At 41.7% G+C, this 15,657-nt stretch overlaps 2 protein-coding genes and 1 long non-coding RNA gene across 6 annotated transcripts in view; all 3 read right to left on the bottom strand.

Annotated features, from left to right (window-relative positions):
- Nucleotides 1-7,903, bottom strand: part of Nphp1 (nephrocystin 1) — a 53,299-nt gene extending 45,396 nt beyond the window's left edge. For all 4 annotated transcript variants that reach the window (XM_021192621.2, XM_029536934.1, XM_021192620.1 and 1 more), the window contains exon 1: nt 7,804-7,903. In XM_021192621.2, coding sequence (XP_021048280.1) covers nt 7,804-7,872 — 69 coding nt within the window. In that variant the 5' untranslated portion in view covers nt 7,873-7,903. The remainder of the gene's footprint in view (nt 1-7,803) is intronic.
- Nucleotides 7,904-10,723: 2,820 nt separating this feature from the next.
- LOC110319538 lies at nt 10,724-11,399 on the bottom strand. Its single transcript, XR_002380404.1, has 2 exons — nt 11,028-11,399; nt 10,724-10,807 (listed from the first exon to the last, which is right to left on the bottom strand). It is a non-coding gene; the product is annotated as an uncharacterized LOC110319538 (long non-coding RNA).
- A 1,634-nt stretch (nt 11,400-13,033) lies between these two features.
- The window catches only part of Bub1 (BUB1 mitotic checkpoint serine/threonine kinase), a 31,199-nt gene continuing 28,575 nt past the window's right edge, over nt 13,034-15,657 (bottom strand). Inside the window, exons 24-25 of the mRNA XM_021192385.2 lie at nt 14,657-14,763; nt 13,034-13,335 (exon numbers count right to left, since the gene is read on the bottom strand). Of these exons, the coding sequence (XP_021048044.1) occupies nt 13,140-13,335; nt 14,657-14,763 (303 nt within the window). The 3' untranslated portion in view covers nt 13,034-13,139. The remainder of the gene's footprint in view (nt 13,336-14,656; nt 14,764-15,657) is intronic.

The raw sequence follows: 15,657 nt of genomic DNA on the forward strand, positions 1-15,657 counted from the left end.
GAAATAAAAATAAAAAAGAGGCTGTGCATGGTGGTGCACGCCTTTAATCCCAGAACTCCGGAGGCAGAGGCAGAGGCAGGCGGATTTCTGAGTTCAAGGCCAGCCTGGTCTACAGAGTGAGTTCCAGGACAGCCAGGGCTACACAGAGAAACCCTGTCTCAAAAAAACAAAAAAATAAATAAATAAATAAATAAAATAAAAATAGTAATAAAATAAAAAATAAAAAAGAGAGCTCCTGAGCCAATCTGTCTCCAGGTCAAATAATCCTGAAAACAATAACTGATAAGTTTCCCTACTGTACTGGCTGGGTTTGTGTGTCGACTTGACACAAGCTGAAGTTATCACAGAGAAAGGAGCTTCAGTTGAGGAAATGCCTCAACTGTAAGGCATTTTCTCAATTAGTGATCAAGGGGGAAGGGCCCCTTGTGGGTGGGACTATCCCTGGGCTGGTAGTCTTGAATTCTATAAGAGAGCAGGCTGAGCAAGCCAGGGGAAGCAAGCCAGTAAGGAACATCCCTCCATGGCCTCTGCATCAGCTCCTGCTTTCTGACCTGCTTGAGTTCCAGTCCTGCATCCTTTGGTGATCAAAAGCAGTATGGAAATGTAAGTCAAATAAACCCTTTCCTCCCCAACTTGCTTCTTGGTCATGATGTTTGTGCAGGAATAGAAACCCTGACTAAGACTGACTCTCTGTCCTTTCTCTCATTGTTCTGTCTTGCCCTGCTGCATTAGACCAGAACATGCACGCAACATAGGAAAATCTTGGGCCAAGGTCATCCCCTGGACCTAATTCAGAGGCACCTAGTTAGATCTGGGAGCTCACTGGAGCTTTCTTCTGTCTCTTGAGACCTGCTTGGTCAACTTTCTAGGCTTGGGAGACTTTCTATGGCTGAGAGAACTGCTAGATCAGAAAAGCTCTGAGACCCTCCCATGGGCCTGCGGATTCTCAACCCGGCACTGTAACAGCTGAGGACACTTGCTTTGCAGGTGTGTTTGGTCATCTTGAGGATGCTCCAAGTGACTGGATATTGACCCGTTTTTTTTCTTTTGTTCCTCATCCACTCCAAATTTTCTGTAGAATTGAAACTGGTGACAGTGACTCTTCTTTAGTGCAAATCTGTCCTCAAAATAGACTGGTCAAATAGCTACTGCAGGCCTAAATTCTGAATATTTTTAATATCTCACTGATTTAAACAATTCTGTTTTATGGACTGGAAGTGTGGTTCAAGACCTCCTCCCCCATAAAACTCACAGCTCACTTAAATATTTTTCAAGACTCTGGCTTAAAACCATGTCCAGGGCCAAAGTGCCCACTGTTTCTGCTGAGCCTTCAAACTCACATCTTCACAGATTATTCCTGAGGTAACAAAGCATCCTTTTGCCTTATGCTCCTCTCCTCCTGTGTGTCTGCCTGACTAAGGCTGGAAAATCCTGTTTGCATCTTTAACAGCTAAGAGGTTGTCTCAGTCAAGGTTTCTATTCTTGCACAAAAAATCATGACTAAGGAGCAAGTTGGGGAGGAGAGGGTTTATTCAGCTTACACTTCCACATTGCTGTTCATCACCAAGGGAAGTCAGGACTGGAACTCACACAGGGTAGAAATCTGGAGGCAGGAACTGATGCAGAAGCCATAGAGTGGTGGTGCTTACTGGATTGCTCCCCCTGGCTTGCTCAGCTTGCTTTCTTATAGAACCCAAGACTACCAGCCCAGGGATGGCACCACCCACAATGGACCCTCCTACTCTTGATCACTAATTAAGAAAATGCCTTACAGCTGGATCTCATGGAGGCATTTTCTCTAGGGAGACTCCTTTCTCTGTGATAACTCCAGTTTGTGTCAAGTTGACACACAAACCCAGCCAGGACAGAGCTAAAAGGCCCCCAGCTGCCTGTGCTGTCTGCACACACACACACTGCTTATGGCTCTGTACATCATTGGGTCAGTCTTACAAAGACTCAAATGTGGGTAGGATTGACCCACATTTTGTTTCATACTGTTCTACTCTACTAAGAATTGTGGCTCTGGAGGTGGAACTTGGCTGATCTTCTCCAGGCCCAAGTTTTGTTTTGTTTTGTTTTGTTTGTTTTTACTTTTCTTTTTTCTTTTTAATTTCCTCCAAAGTTTCTGTTCTGGTCAGGCTGGCCACCCGAGGAAAATAGCAATTACTCTGCCCTTGATGTCTGCTAGTATTCAGTTCTTCCTCTTTGGGAAAGCTAATTCCAGGGTCCACATCTACCACCCATGCTCTGCCATCGTTAAAGGAGGCTGCATGATACTCTGTCATCTCATGCTTTGGAAAGTTGTTGGGACTAGGCAAGCATGTGGTTGGTGGTTTTGTATCTGTAGAGTCAAAAATGATCTTATTAAATAAAAAAGTTTTATTGTGGGTGATAGATAACCAAGGCTTTAGACTCTTCAGGAGATGACTTGGACAAGAAGTCTCTATCAGACCTGGGCTTATCTGTGTGCTTTGAGACTATAGTCTCTACCCAAATAGAGAGCTCCAGGGCGAGTGCCTGCACCCTTACCTCGAAGCCTACAAGGTCTACAGGGTTTGGCATTGATGCTTGCAAATGTTTTCTTAAATTCCAGAAGCCAGTACCTGTAAAATCTCATTTAATTTGGTTATCCTGGCTTACAAATGTAAACAAGCAATTTATTTTTAAATAGAATGAAGTTAAGAAATGTACTTAGTGTGGTTAGTAGGTGGTGACCTAGAGATCTGCCTCCTGACAACAGGGGCAGAGCTGGCCTCTGTTAACTTCAGCCCCTGTTGCATGTAAATTGTCTACTCCAGGTTTGACATGACTGACTGCTTGCATCCTTTCGTTGAATGTATGGAATGAGAGTGTAAAAGGTTTTAAATGGTTTTGTAAATAAGGTTACCTCTAGGAAACATAGAATGTGAGCCACGAACTCTTGACAGGGTAGGCACTGACGGGGCAGCAACTTAGCACTTTCTACTAGGGGAAGCAATCATTGTCTCTGGGAATATTTTTAAATTGGAAACTGAAAATAATTTCTTCTGGGGGATATACACTTTAAATTGTCTCTTTTGTAGCCTGATTGTTATAACTGCATTCCAAGATTATATAACTATTTTGTGTTAACAAAAATATAAAGTCATACTTTAATACTAAATATGGGCATTTGAGGTAATAGTCTCCATTTTTAAAATTTCAGCTTAGCAAACTGCTTTTAACCAAAAATTGTGTTTTACTTGAGATCTTTTTGTTCATTAAATAGTAATGGACACTGTTAATATTTGAAACAAATATACAAAGGTCATCATATATGAGAGCAAGGAGTATCAGTTAGACATTTTCTGTTCAGACTCGTTCCTTGAACGCTGACTTCTTTTACAAAGCCTCCAGGTGCCTATTCCTTCCGCAGGAGTTTGATGTAACAGCTGGTTATAGTCACCTTACCCTTCTACACTGGTACATACGCCAGGCAGTTGCACAAAACCAGCTATTATATTGATCATGTTAATCTTCGTGTAAAAGTTTTCCTTGTGTAACTTTGATTCTTAATGTTCCTTACAAAGTTCCCCAGTTATTATCTCTTGATTTATGTTCTGTATCTTTGCCATCTGTTAAATTTTATCATGGCCCCTTGGGTGGATCCTCTGCTGAGACACTCACTGCTGCTCCCCTTTCTGTCAGCCTTTGAAGCGATTATCAAGAGACTGATGCCCCCAAATGCCTAAAAGCAGTTCGAGTGACCTCTAAAAGGGAACTAACCCGGCCATGGGTCATCCTCTTCCTGTGACTATGGACACTGCTTTTGAGACTCAGAACTAAGATATCTGGACTGAAGCCTTTGCATCAATAAACCTCTCTGACTCACCAACTCAGATCAGGTTAACCCCTTCAGGTCCTGCTGGACTCCTTGGCTGCTGCAGTGTTCCACAAGTAAAAAAGGACTAGATCTGACTGCTGCTAAGGATGGGCCCTGTGCCCTCCTCAAACAGTGCCACTTCCACACCAATAAATCCTAACTGGTTAGAGATGATGCCTAGAGACAGGGGCCAGACAAAAATTCAACCACAAGCCTGCTCCTTTATGGGCTGGCCATTTCTGGTTCGTGCCCATTCTGGCTCCTCCCAACCCCCTTGTTCTCTTTTTCCTCATTCTCCTCCTAGTTATGTTGTAAGCCTGTCTTTTACATATTTTACCTATGAACTTCACCCTATACCCAGATAAAGGTCCCACGAGCTTCCCCGGTACTTCTAAGCCCACAATAGCTCCATTTACAAAAAGACATTTTGATGCTGTGGGAAAACTCTGGCTACAGGGGACCTTCATCCCTTCCATCCCAGCCCAGATACAATTTTTTCCCTTTATCCTCTATTTTCTCCCGTCCCTTCCTTTGGTAGCCCATTTTGGTCCTGACAATGGGACTGACCAATCACTGTCACCTAGAATTAACTCTATGCCCACTTTCCCTCACTGACCCACTCTCTCTCCTCCCTCTGTGCCTCCCCTCCCCAGCCTTCCCAGAAAAGCTCTTGGTTCTACACTATAATCAAACATCTGCTTACAGCCTTTTAATAATTATTTTCTAAGTCTCTTCAGGGATACAGGATGGCACAGCTGGTCGTTAAGACTTTTCTCCGCTATATAACCAGAGGACCCCTCTTCAGTGGACCCATAATTCCCTCCTCTGACAAAGACCCTGCACTGCATAAAATAGCTACAACACCCCTGCCCTGCATTTTTTATATTCTCTTAGATTAGGTATAATCTAACTAATAACAGTGTGTGTGTGTATATATATATACCTAAATCCAGTAATTTAGTGTGTGTGGCATGCGCGTGCATGAGACAGCCTTGCTATGTAGCCCAGGCTGGCCTTGAACTGCCTAGATACCCAAATGCTGGGATTACAGGCATGTGCCATCATGCCCAATTAAATTATTTTTATAATGTACCTCTGATGCTTCTCCTGGCTTTCTCATTGTCTCCATAAATTCAAAATTAGACCCAGAACTCCATGTTAAGAGTCCATTAAACTCTATAACTCCGTGTTAAGAGTTCACTAAACTCTGTGAAGTCAGGATTCCACCACAGCATTTGTATTCTTCCAGAAGATAGTAGTTTGCTTCTTTTATTTTTTTATCACTGTGATTCAAATATAAAGTTGTCTGCGTATATATTTGCCAGATCTTTTGTTTTAAATTTTTAAAATTATGTTTCAGCTGATAAAACAAACAAACAAACAAACAAACAAACAGTACATTGTCAGAACACAGTCCGAGAATGTGAGGAGAATTCTGAGTGCTTGTGAGAAAACTCTAACAAGACACTCTTAACAGTTCCTTCAAAATATGCAATTGTTCTTGGAATGTGTTTTTATGCTCTTCCCAGGTGTAACAGATAAAAGTGAGTTTATTTCAGCTGTGTTATTCATATGCCTCTATGAAAACAAGTCTTTGCCATATGAGGCCTGTCCTTTTGATTGTATACAGCTTGAACTCATGAGACCTTCACTCAAGTGAATCTTCTTTACCCACAGTCTGATGCTCCAAATAAAGCTGGCTAGTGCATGAAACTGTCGTCCACCTCATGTATTGGCTCTACTCCCCTAGATCCCACCATCTCAATAGTGGAAACAGTACATATTTAAGGAGGATGTTTGAATACAAGTTAGCATATTTAATGATTTAAATCCAGGTTAATCATATCTAGCTTCTCAAAAGTATCATTTATGGTGAAAACACACAAAATTTTGTATTTTTAAAACAAAAATCCAAAACTGGATAACATAAACACCAGGAAATCTCTTAATCTGTTAAAGATTATTAAATAAGTTATTTAGTGAAAAAATATGTGGAGCTAGATCACATACTTAAAAAGTAACTAGCTGGACATGGTGGTGCATGCCTTTAATGCCAGCATGCAGGAGGCATTAAAGCTCAAGGCCAAACTGGTCCACTTATCAAGCACAAGACTACTCAGAGCTACATAGTTGGATCCTGTCTAAAATAAATTTAGAATTTCAGAAAAACAGGTGAACAATCCAGTAATGGCTACTTGTTACTTCTTTTATTTTTTTGAGATTATAACTACATCATTTTCCTTTTTGGCCATGTTTAAGAGTAATAAGAATTCAGTGTCTTGAGAAAAAAAACCCATAAAGGCAAACAAGAACCATTGGCAGTTTGCCCTACACTCTAGCCTGCCCTGATCTCCCACTACGTCTTTTTATAGACACGATGCAAAACAAATATTATTGAAATAGTGTGTATTCCACTTTGCATTCTTTTATATGTACATGAATACTTTGCCTGCATGCATGTGTGCGCATCACATGCTGGCCTGGTGCCCGGAGGCCAGAGTCAGGCATCAGATCCTCAGGAGTTAGACACCATGTGGGTGATGGGAACTGTACTAGTGACCTCTGGAAGAGAAGCCAGTGCTCTCAACCACGGAGCCATGTCCTTCCACACCTTCTCTAACTTGATGTCTTATCACAAATCTTTACCTCCTAACACCAAAAGCTCTAGCAAAAATCTCCTCACAGTACCATCAGATTCCATCAGATGATACTGGTAGGTAAGGAATTACAAATGACATCACCTAGGAAAACCACGGCCCTGTCTTGGTAGCTGTGTCTCCTGACAGTCCTTTGTGGTTAAACACTCTTGAAGCTGCAGTTACACCGTTCCTGTTAGAACTAAGGAGGCAAGAACACTCAGTTGTCGCATGTATGTAAAAGGGCTGTAAGGAGGCAAGAACACTCAGTTGTCGCACGTATGTAAGGAGGCAAGAACACTCAGTTGTCGCACGTATGTAAGGAGGCAAGAACACTCAGTTGTCGCATGTATGTAAGGAGGCAAGAACACTCAGTTGTCGCATGTATGTAAAGGGGCTGTAAGGAGGCAAGAACACTCAGTTGTCGCACGTATGTAAAAGGGCTGTATCCTCAAAACACCACACTCCATTATATTGCTTTCATTGTCATTTTGACACTTGCAGTCCCCATACATGGGCATTTCAAGATCACCAACAGAGGGATACACGCTCATGTCAATATCGATTACAACTTGTTTAAAATGTACTTTGGGAGACCTCCCAGGCTCCTCCGGCTCCTGCAGCCTACTCCTGTATCTACGGCGTGTACGCTTTGCTTTGCTATATAAACTTCTGTTTTAAATTCCGTATCCTGCCTTTCCTCAAGACAAGAACTGAGGAGCCCTATGGAACAATAATACATTTATGGATTAGTTTATCCACCCTCTAATATGGATCACTTATTCATATCATTTCTTTTATTATAATAAGCATCTCTGCCCAAATTGAAAGTTATTACAAGTGGTAGATTCCTGGAAATGTATTAACCAGCCTAGGAGGATCAGTGTTTGCTATATCTTGTCAAACTGCTGTCCGGAAATGCTGTAGCTCATACACTATAGCTTATACATCGCCTGTTTCATCACATCTTCCATGCACTGTGCGTTGTGACTTACAATCTTTGTGATCTTACCTCTTTTGTGTTTGATCATCTTTGAAATTAACTTTTCTGAAATTACTAATCTTCTGTCCTTGGTTAGTTTATTAAGACTATACGTTGACACCTGTTACACTTTGAGAAAGTGATGAATTTCAAAGGAGAGGGGCGCAGGGCTGGGGTGGGTCTGGCTAGTTTAGACAAGGGCCTGAGGGATGAGGGTTGGTGAGTCGTTAGACCGAATTCTGGCTTTCTGGAGGTTTTATCTACGGCGGGGGACCCGGGTTAGAACCGGGCGCTTGGCTCCCGGTGAGGGGCTGGGATGTGGGGCCCTCTCCCCCCGGACCTACCTGCAGCTTCAGCTCCTGCCCGCGGCGCCTCAGCGCCTGCAGCGGGTCCCGCGGCCGCCGGGCGAGCATTGGCCTAGCCGCCGCCGGCGGGACCGCGCCGGTTGTCAGGGAAACCAAAGCTAGGGCTCAGCAAGATGACGCTATCAGTGAGCGCCACAACCTCGTGCCACAGGTTGCACTAAACGGTCGGTTTAGGCTTTGCAAAAAAAAAAAAAAAAAAAAAAAAGTCTTTCCTCTGGATTCCTAGGGACAGTAGAGGTCCCCAGGAGTCCCTGACTGTCCGTCTCATAACTATCACGACCTCACACCGTGCGATGCTCTATTCTACACAGCTTTCCGAAGCCGGGTCTGCGAAACTAATCTTCAAAAATAGTTGTAGCATGGAAAACCTTAGCTATGAGAACTTTCCCGTGGCATTTGTGGGACTCGGTTTCGCTGCACGTTCACTCTGTTAGCCTCATTGTGTAGCCCTGAATTCACAGAAATCCGCGGGCCTCTCTGCCTCCCTAGTACTGGGATTAAACGTATGTGCTATCACACTTGGCCCAGAGACGGTTTTAAAATCTTGCCATTTAGAGGTATTGCTGAAGTGTCTCTCGAAAAATTTCATGTGGTACATCCTCAATTCTATGGGGGTGGTGATTCTGCCATGTGGAACAAGCCTGCGGGCAAATAGATTTATCAAGAGTCCCAGTTTCTTTATACTCTCAGGAGACTCAGCCCTCTGAATCCAATTCCCAAACTCGACAGCAACCTTGGAATATGGTGAAGGTCCAAGCTCAACACTGGATAGAACCCGTATGCTATTGCCAAGGTATCTATTATTGTGACTCCTGACTCCCAATTATGGGCAAAGTACCATGTCCATGGAAGACTTTTCTGGTGTGGGGGAGGAGAGTATTTGGTTTTGGACCGGGGAAACCGGGGACCACGAATCCCCTTTCCGAGTCTTGCCGTGTCCTCCAAGAACACTGTCCAGGAACACTGGACACTTAGCTTGCTTTGGGGAAACCGGGGAAGGGACAGAGGTGCGTATTTTACATATCAAAGCAGACGGAGTCTCCAGATTCTCCCAGCATCCCTCAGCTCTTATAGGACATACCCTGACCCTAACTAAACTTTCCAGCCCAGGTGCTGGTCTGCCCTTCCCCCCTGAGGCTCTTCCCTAAGTAATCCAGAGGTTTTGGTCTCTCTCCCTCCCTCTCCTGTCAACCTTTCTCTCCCCCCTCCCCCACTTCTCTCTTCCCATGATTTCCCTGGCCTTGGTCCTTTGGGTCATTGAACTCACGAATCTGGCTTGAATTGGCTCATTTCACCGGTGGAGAAATAACTTATCAGAGGGAACTTCATATATTTAAGTAGGAGGGTAGAAGGAAAAGAAATGTCCAGAGGAATGGTCCACTACAAAGCTAGGGACACACAGGACAAGCAGGTAGTAGTAGTAGAGAGCAAGGGCATAGGGCACCTAATATGTCTAGAGCAGGATGCCCAGAAGTGACATGAACATATCCAGATGCTGCACTTAAGCAATGAGAAGAGGGCTGCTGACATAGCTCCCTGGTTAAGATTATTGACTGCTCTTGCTCAGGACCAGGTCCAGTTCCCGGGATCCAGCTTGTAACTGCCTTATGACTCCAGTTCCAGGAGATCTGACACTTCTCTGGCCTCTGCAGGTACCAGGTAGGCACCCATGTGGTACACAGACATGCATGCAGACAAAACACTCATACTGATAAAAAAAAAATCATAAAACAAACGAAAATCCAAAACAGCACAAATGCCAGGTCTTCCAGGAACAGCCCAGAGGCAGAGCTAGTCAAGCCACAAGTCAATTTAACCCCAAGTTTTCAGTTTAGGACAAAATGTATTTCAAGAAACCTATCCCAACTAAGCCTCAATAAATGATGTTGACTACAGAGCTTACCCTACTCTGGGGCTGGAAATGGATCACCTAGGAAAATGCCTACTGCACATGCATGTAGATCTGGCTTAAACACCCAGCATCCATGTAAAAACCTGGGGTGGAACAGGGCAAGCTGTCACACTGGTGCAGAGGACAAAGACTTTGGATTCTCAGAACCCACAGTGGAAGTAGCAGTCTCCAGGACAAACTTCCAGTCTACACCTACATACACAGTCACACATGCACTCATATACATGTGGACATACATTCAGTACACACACTACACATACAAGAGAAAAAGAAAAGGTGAAGAACAGTCTAGGAAGGCACCTGATGCTGACCTCTGGTCCCCACACAACTGCCCACCGCCACCACCCACAGGCAGATAAGAACCCTATTCTACCTCAAAGATCTTCACCTAGTTCTCACAGAGGAATGCTGACTAGAGAGCTTCAGCCAACTAAAGCCTAGACAGGATGGCTCTCTAAAAACTGGCATTTCAGCCTTTGCTGGATTAATAGAATGAGATCTAAGTCACAAATAAGGCTCAATAATCCTAGGAAAATCGGCCATGGTGTTTCCCCGGAGAACAAACTGATTTTCTTAAAAATGTGGACAATGTGTCAGAAATATATCTTATAAACAACCAAGGCTTTGGCCACTTGATAGGACTGGCATTTATCTTTAAGCTTACTCAACGGTTTCTCTTTCACATATATATTCCGTTATATCACATGCATTTTTTTTTTAATTTTAGTTTTTTACTCTCTACATTCTTCAAAGTGCAAATATCTTGTATTTGTAGTGCTTAATTCAGGCATTTGACACAGCTCCTAGCTTTTCTAGAAAAATGACTCATAATGGTTAGTTGATCAGATCTGCCTCCAGGCTGTACCAAGGATGTGAGATTCCATCAGAAAGTCTCTGCTTTCAGGCTCCAAATATCTTACTGTAGCAAACTGAATGGTAGGCAAAATACTGCTTTCTTTTGTGAGGAGGAAAAAGATTCAAAGATGTTTAATTTTTTTTTTATTTCAAAAATAGATTCATAAAGTGCAAGAAATTATTTCTCTTCAGTGCTTTATATCCATCTTCGACAAGCTATTGAAAAACAGTAAGAAAAAAAAATCAGTAACACAGTATCAGAATAACTATGATGAAATGCAAAGCTCCTGCCATGCCACTGTGGACCTATGAATGTGGAGGCTGGGGCGTGAAATGCCTCCCTCCCCGATTTCGAAGTTAAATGTTAAGGTGCAACTGCATCGCACGTGGTAAAACATTCCCATTAAATACCCTCAGCAAACTGAGCTGTTAATACCTGAAAGTAAGTTGTTAGAGAAGACAAAACTATTTTCTTTCTGAGGTCTGGAAGCAAGCCACATTCTTGCAAGCTGTGCAAGGACGACTCATAGGCGTGTGGTCGCGCCGCTCCCACGATCCGGGCTGCGTTGGGCTTAGGCAGTAAGAACCCGGCGGACTCGGGGCGCAGCGCGTGCTCAGGCCAGGTCCAGCTTTTTCTGAGTCGTTGCCAGCTTGTCCTGCAGCCTCCGCTTCCTCCAGTCTAGGTAACGCCTCCGCAGCCGATTTGCTTGCCAGCCCAGAACCACTCCAGAGGCGAAAGCCACTAGCACGGACACCTGCAGCGTCCTCTCAGACACGTCCGCCATTGCAACCCCTCAGCACGTAGTAGAGTGAGCTACGGAATGGCGTGAGGATCAGATGCCGCAGCTTGAGGCCCGCTCTGAGTCTGCGCAAGGAAAGGACCGGAAAGGACGTAGTGTTCCCTGGCTCTTAGGTCAGGAGTCTTAACTGTGATGTGAGATGGTCTTGGTTTCTGATGGACTCCGGGTTTCTTCTATATTTCTTGTTTGACATTAGTCAGATATTCACTTGCATCATACCCGAAGTGTCATCTACTATTGTTCGTTTTTCTTATCTAACCTTTCTGGTAACTCGATTTTAAAATAAACAAATAGAGAAAAAATTTAACACTTAAAACGAACAAATTTAGATGAAATTGCCTTTAACAATACATTTTCTCTTATTTCAGTAAATAGGGTATTTTATTTTAATATATAATAATCTTCCAAGTTACTAGTGTTAATGCAATAGCCACAGCACTCATCTGCCAGTCAATGGAATAAAAAGTGAACGTTGTCAGACCAATGACCTTTAAGTACTTAAAAGAGTGGGAGATGGGGGTGGGTGGGGGTGGCATTCAATATAATTAGCCACGAGATAAATGCTAACCCAAGCTACTTTTTCTCACCCTTATCAGAACATCTGTCTCTAACATGAGACAAAAATGTCAGTGAGCATTTGAGTAAAGAGGAATTCTTTATTCATTGTTGGTTGAAATGCAACCCCCTATGGTCATTGTGGAAATCAGTATGGTGGTCTCACAACAAGAAAAACAAAACAACGCGCACACACACCCAGAAAACTAGATCTGTTTATGACCTAGCTTTCCACTCCTGGGCACACAAAGGATTCTTTTACAAGAGAAACCTGCACATCCATGTCAATTGTTCCTCTATTCACAATAGTAAGGAAATGGAATCAGCCCAGATGTTTATCAATCAACTGAAGGATGTATAATGACAATGTGGAATCATACACAATTCTATTCAGATGTACACCATGAAATATGTATAAAAATACATGGGGTTAGAAAGTATAAGTAACTCAGTTAGAAAGACAAAAAATGTTTCTCTCATATACAGACCCTAACATAATGTATATTATATAATGGAGTAGACAGTAAGTGTGGGTTATGAATTAAAAAGACCTTAAGGGAAAAAGATGTTAAGAAAGGAGGAAGGGACATTGACAGATGAGACATGGAAGTGGAAAGTAAGCTATGGGGTTTGAAAGAGAACAAAGGGGGTCAGAAGGATGGGGAAGAAAAATAAAAAATTTTCTTAAAATGCCATAAGGAAACCTAATCCTACATATGCTAACTAAACATAATTTATAACTCTTTTTTTTGGCTTACTTTTAACTTAAATAGGTCAGTGTTTAGAAAAGTGATTTCTAGCAGGGCATGGTGGTGCACCCCGGGAGGTAGAGGCAGGTGGTTCTCTATGAGCTCAAGGCCAGGATGGTCTACAAATCAAGTCCAGGATAGCCAGGGCTCTGCTTACATTGAGAAATTGTCTTGGAGTTGGGGGCAGGGAGGTGACTTCTAGAAAGCATCTAAATTTGAATCATTCTCATGAAGACTTATATACTAAGAGCAACCCAACAGATCAGCCTGCTTACATGGATCTTTTTGTTTGTTAAAGTATTTAGAACAACTAGGTCACATGGGTGCATCATATGGGCTTTATTTTTTTTTTAACATACATAAATAGTAAGTATGAAAAAATAGGATTCAAAGTGAGAGTTTAAATTTACAAAGTGTGTTTTGGAGAAGGTCCATATTCATATTTTATCTTCTTGAACGCTTATGTTCAGAAAGCATCACAATTAGCCTATTACGCAAGGTCTTAATCTTGTTGGAATACTGCTGTTCAAGTAATTTCTTCATATTCTGTCTCAGAAAATCCAAAGATGGAAGATTATGACAATCCGGTATATTCAACATGATGTGAAAAAATTCTTCCCACATATCCAAATGAGGAAGCCTAAAGAGACAAAATATTACAATGGATAAAATGCAACCTTAATGTTTATAGCAATGAGTTCCTCTATCTACCTTGTATAGGTGTGGACATTTTAAAAGAACAACTCTCATCTACCTGTATCTTAGAAAATCAAGAATCCATCACAAATAGGAGAAATTAAAAATCCAACCACATGTCTAAATATACCTTGTTCTAAAAATATGATTTAAAATAGCCTTTTGGCAATAGTTCTTTGGTAGAAAAATTATTTTTTAAAGAATAATCTATCTTCTTTTGGTTTCCTGTGTACAGCACATTTCTAGAATCTGGCAGTCTAGTTATCTGGTTTTTAATAAGCTCAAATGCATACATATGTGGCAAGACTGGCCAGATAGCCTGAACTATTTAGGATAGAGGTCACACTTAAGGGTCCTAGCTACTTTTCAAAAACATTTTTGAAATGATTTACTTATATATTTAAGACTTATTTATTTATTTATTTAATATATGCAAGTACACTGTCGCTCTCTTCATGCACACCAGAAAAGGGCATTGAACCCATTACAGATGTTTGCGAACCACCATGTGGTTTCTAGGAGTTGAACTCAGGATCTCTGGAAGAACAGTGTTCTTAATTGCTGAGCCATCCCTCCAGTCCCGGGTTCTAGCTACTTATAGTGGCTAAATTAACTGAAGGGGGAAAAACCCCTCCAAAATATGGGGAGAAGGCCCCAGAGAGAAAGCAGAACATACTAAAATGTCACTCTAGATGAAAACTGAGAAGGAAGCTTTGGGCTTCTAAAAAAGTTAATGATCATGGAAACATGCATACATAGAATAATGAGCTTCAATTTGGTATCATTAGTGTTATGTTTACAGAGTGTTACTCTGGAAACAATACTGACACAATAAGCTCCAGACCAATCATTAACTTTCAAGCATTTTATACTAAAGTCGCAGATGGCTGGAGCTTAATAGAAGTTACTTCCTTCTTATAATTAACAAAACAGCTTCACTTGTGTTATTTCCTTTACTTGTAAAATGTGAAAAAGCAGGATCATTAATATTCTCATTTACATAACAAGAAAATAAACAAACGAAACTGCAAGGCTCACTAATATTGACTTCACTTAAAAAGAAACAGTCAAAACCAGGATGCTACCTGTATGCCCAGGAACTCTCAATGGTTTCACAAGGCACACTGAATGCCAGATTTGTTCAGTGCCTAATATCAGGATTACGCTCTGTCACCATACTGTCCAGGCTCATTTTCTGGCTAGATAAAACATACTATTTTACTGTTACTGTTTTTTTCACTATAGCACCAATTCCAATAACCCACCTTCTAAAAAGACCTTCAGGTTTCCAGACTCCTCCTTCATGTTTTACTTTCATGTAAGTGCCAAAGAGCATACAGTATATTGTTGCAGCAACTCCATAGTAATCAATCTATAAAGAAAACAGATATATACATTGTAAACAGTAGCTTACTTTAAGTATATTAAAATATGTCTCTTAACTTAGAAGCTAAATAACCATAGTATTTTAGATTTATAGAATTCCAAAAGCCAATGATTTGTTTCACTGAATGCCTGTCCAAGCTCTCACTGAGGCTTCTATAAATACAAACACTACTGCCTCTGAGGTAACCCTACCATCATTTAGATAATGTCTTCCACAAGACCTCTGTTCTATCACTTCCTGAAAACAAACACAGCTTGGCAGTTCTTCCAATCCTATTTCCTGGGACTTTGGTGGTTATTATATAACTGCACACCAGTGTCTCTGTGTGATATGTTCATAATAGAATGGAATATTCTAGTCTGGTCCAAATCTGTAGGAGAGCATACTATCCATTCACCATTCTAATATCAGCATTCATCTACCTGAAGCCTTACTGTTAGTAACCAACCAGAAATAAGGCCCTCACTTGTGCTCCCTTTATTATGGGCTTCTGGAAGTAACAGCTCTATATCTGGACACTGGGCAGCTGTTTTGTTTTATTAACTCAGGCTCAAAACATTTATATTTATCCTAACTAGTAGTATCATCTTTACTTGCCAGCTACTATTCTACTTGGTTGAAAATTCTGAAACTTTCCCATAGAACATATTTGTTTTCCTGCTCTGTTGACAGAATCTGAACCAATAAGGAAGTCTGTTCAAAAGTAGAATTTCCTCTTCCTCTTTAGACTTACATTTTACCTTTCCTTCAGTGCCCAAGAAACTACTTCAAACTACCTGGTCCTTTAAACTCATTTTGCAAGTCTGGTAAGTGTAATAAAGAAAATGTTTTCAAATCTCTTGCTTTTCTGCCAGGTGATGGTGGCAAGTGGCTTTAATC

Source organism: Mus pahari, chromosome 3, assembly GCF_900095145.1.
Source record: "Mus pahari chromosome 3, PAHARI_EIJ_v1.1, whole genome shotgun sequence".
NCBI lineage: Eukaryota > Metazoa > Chordata > Mammalia > Rodentia > Muridae > Mus > Mus pahari.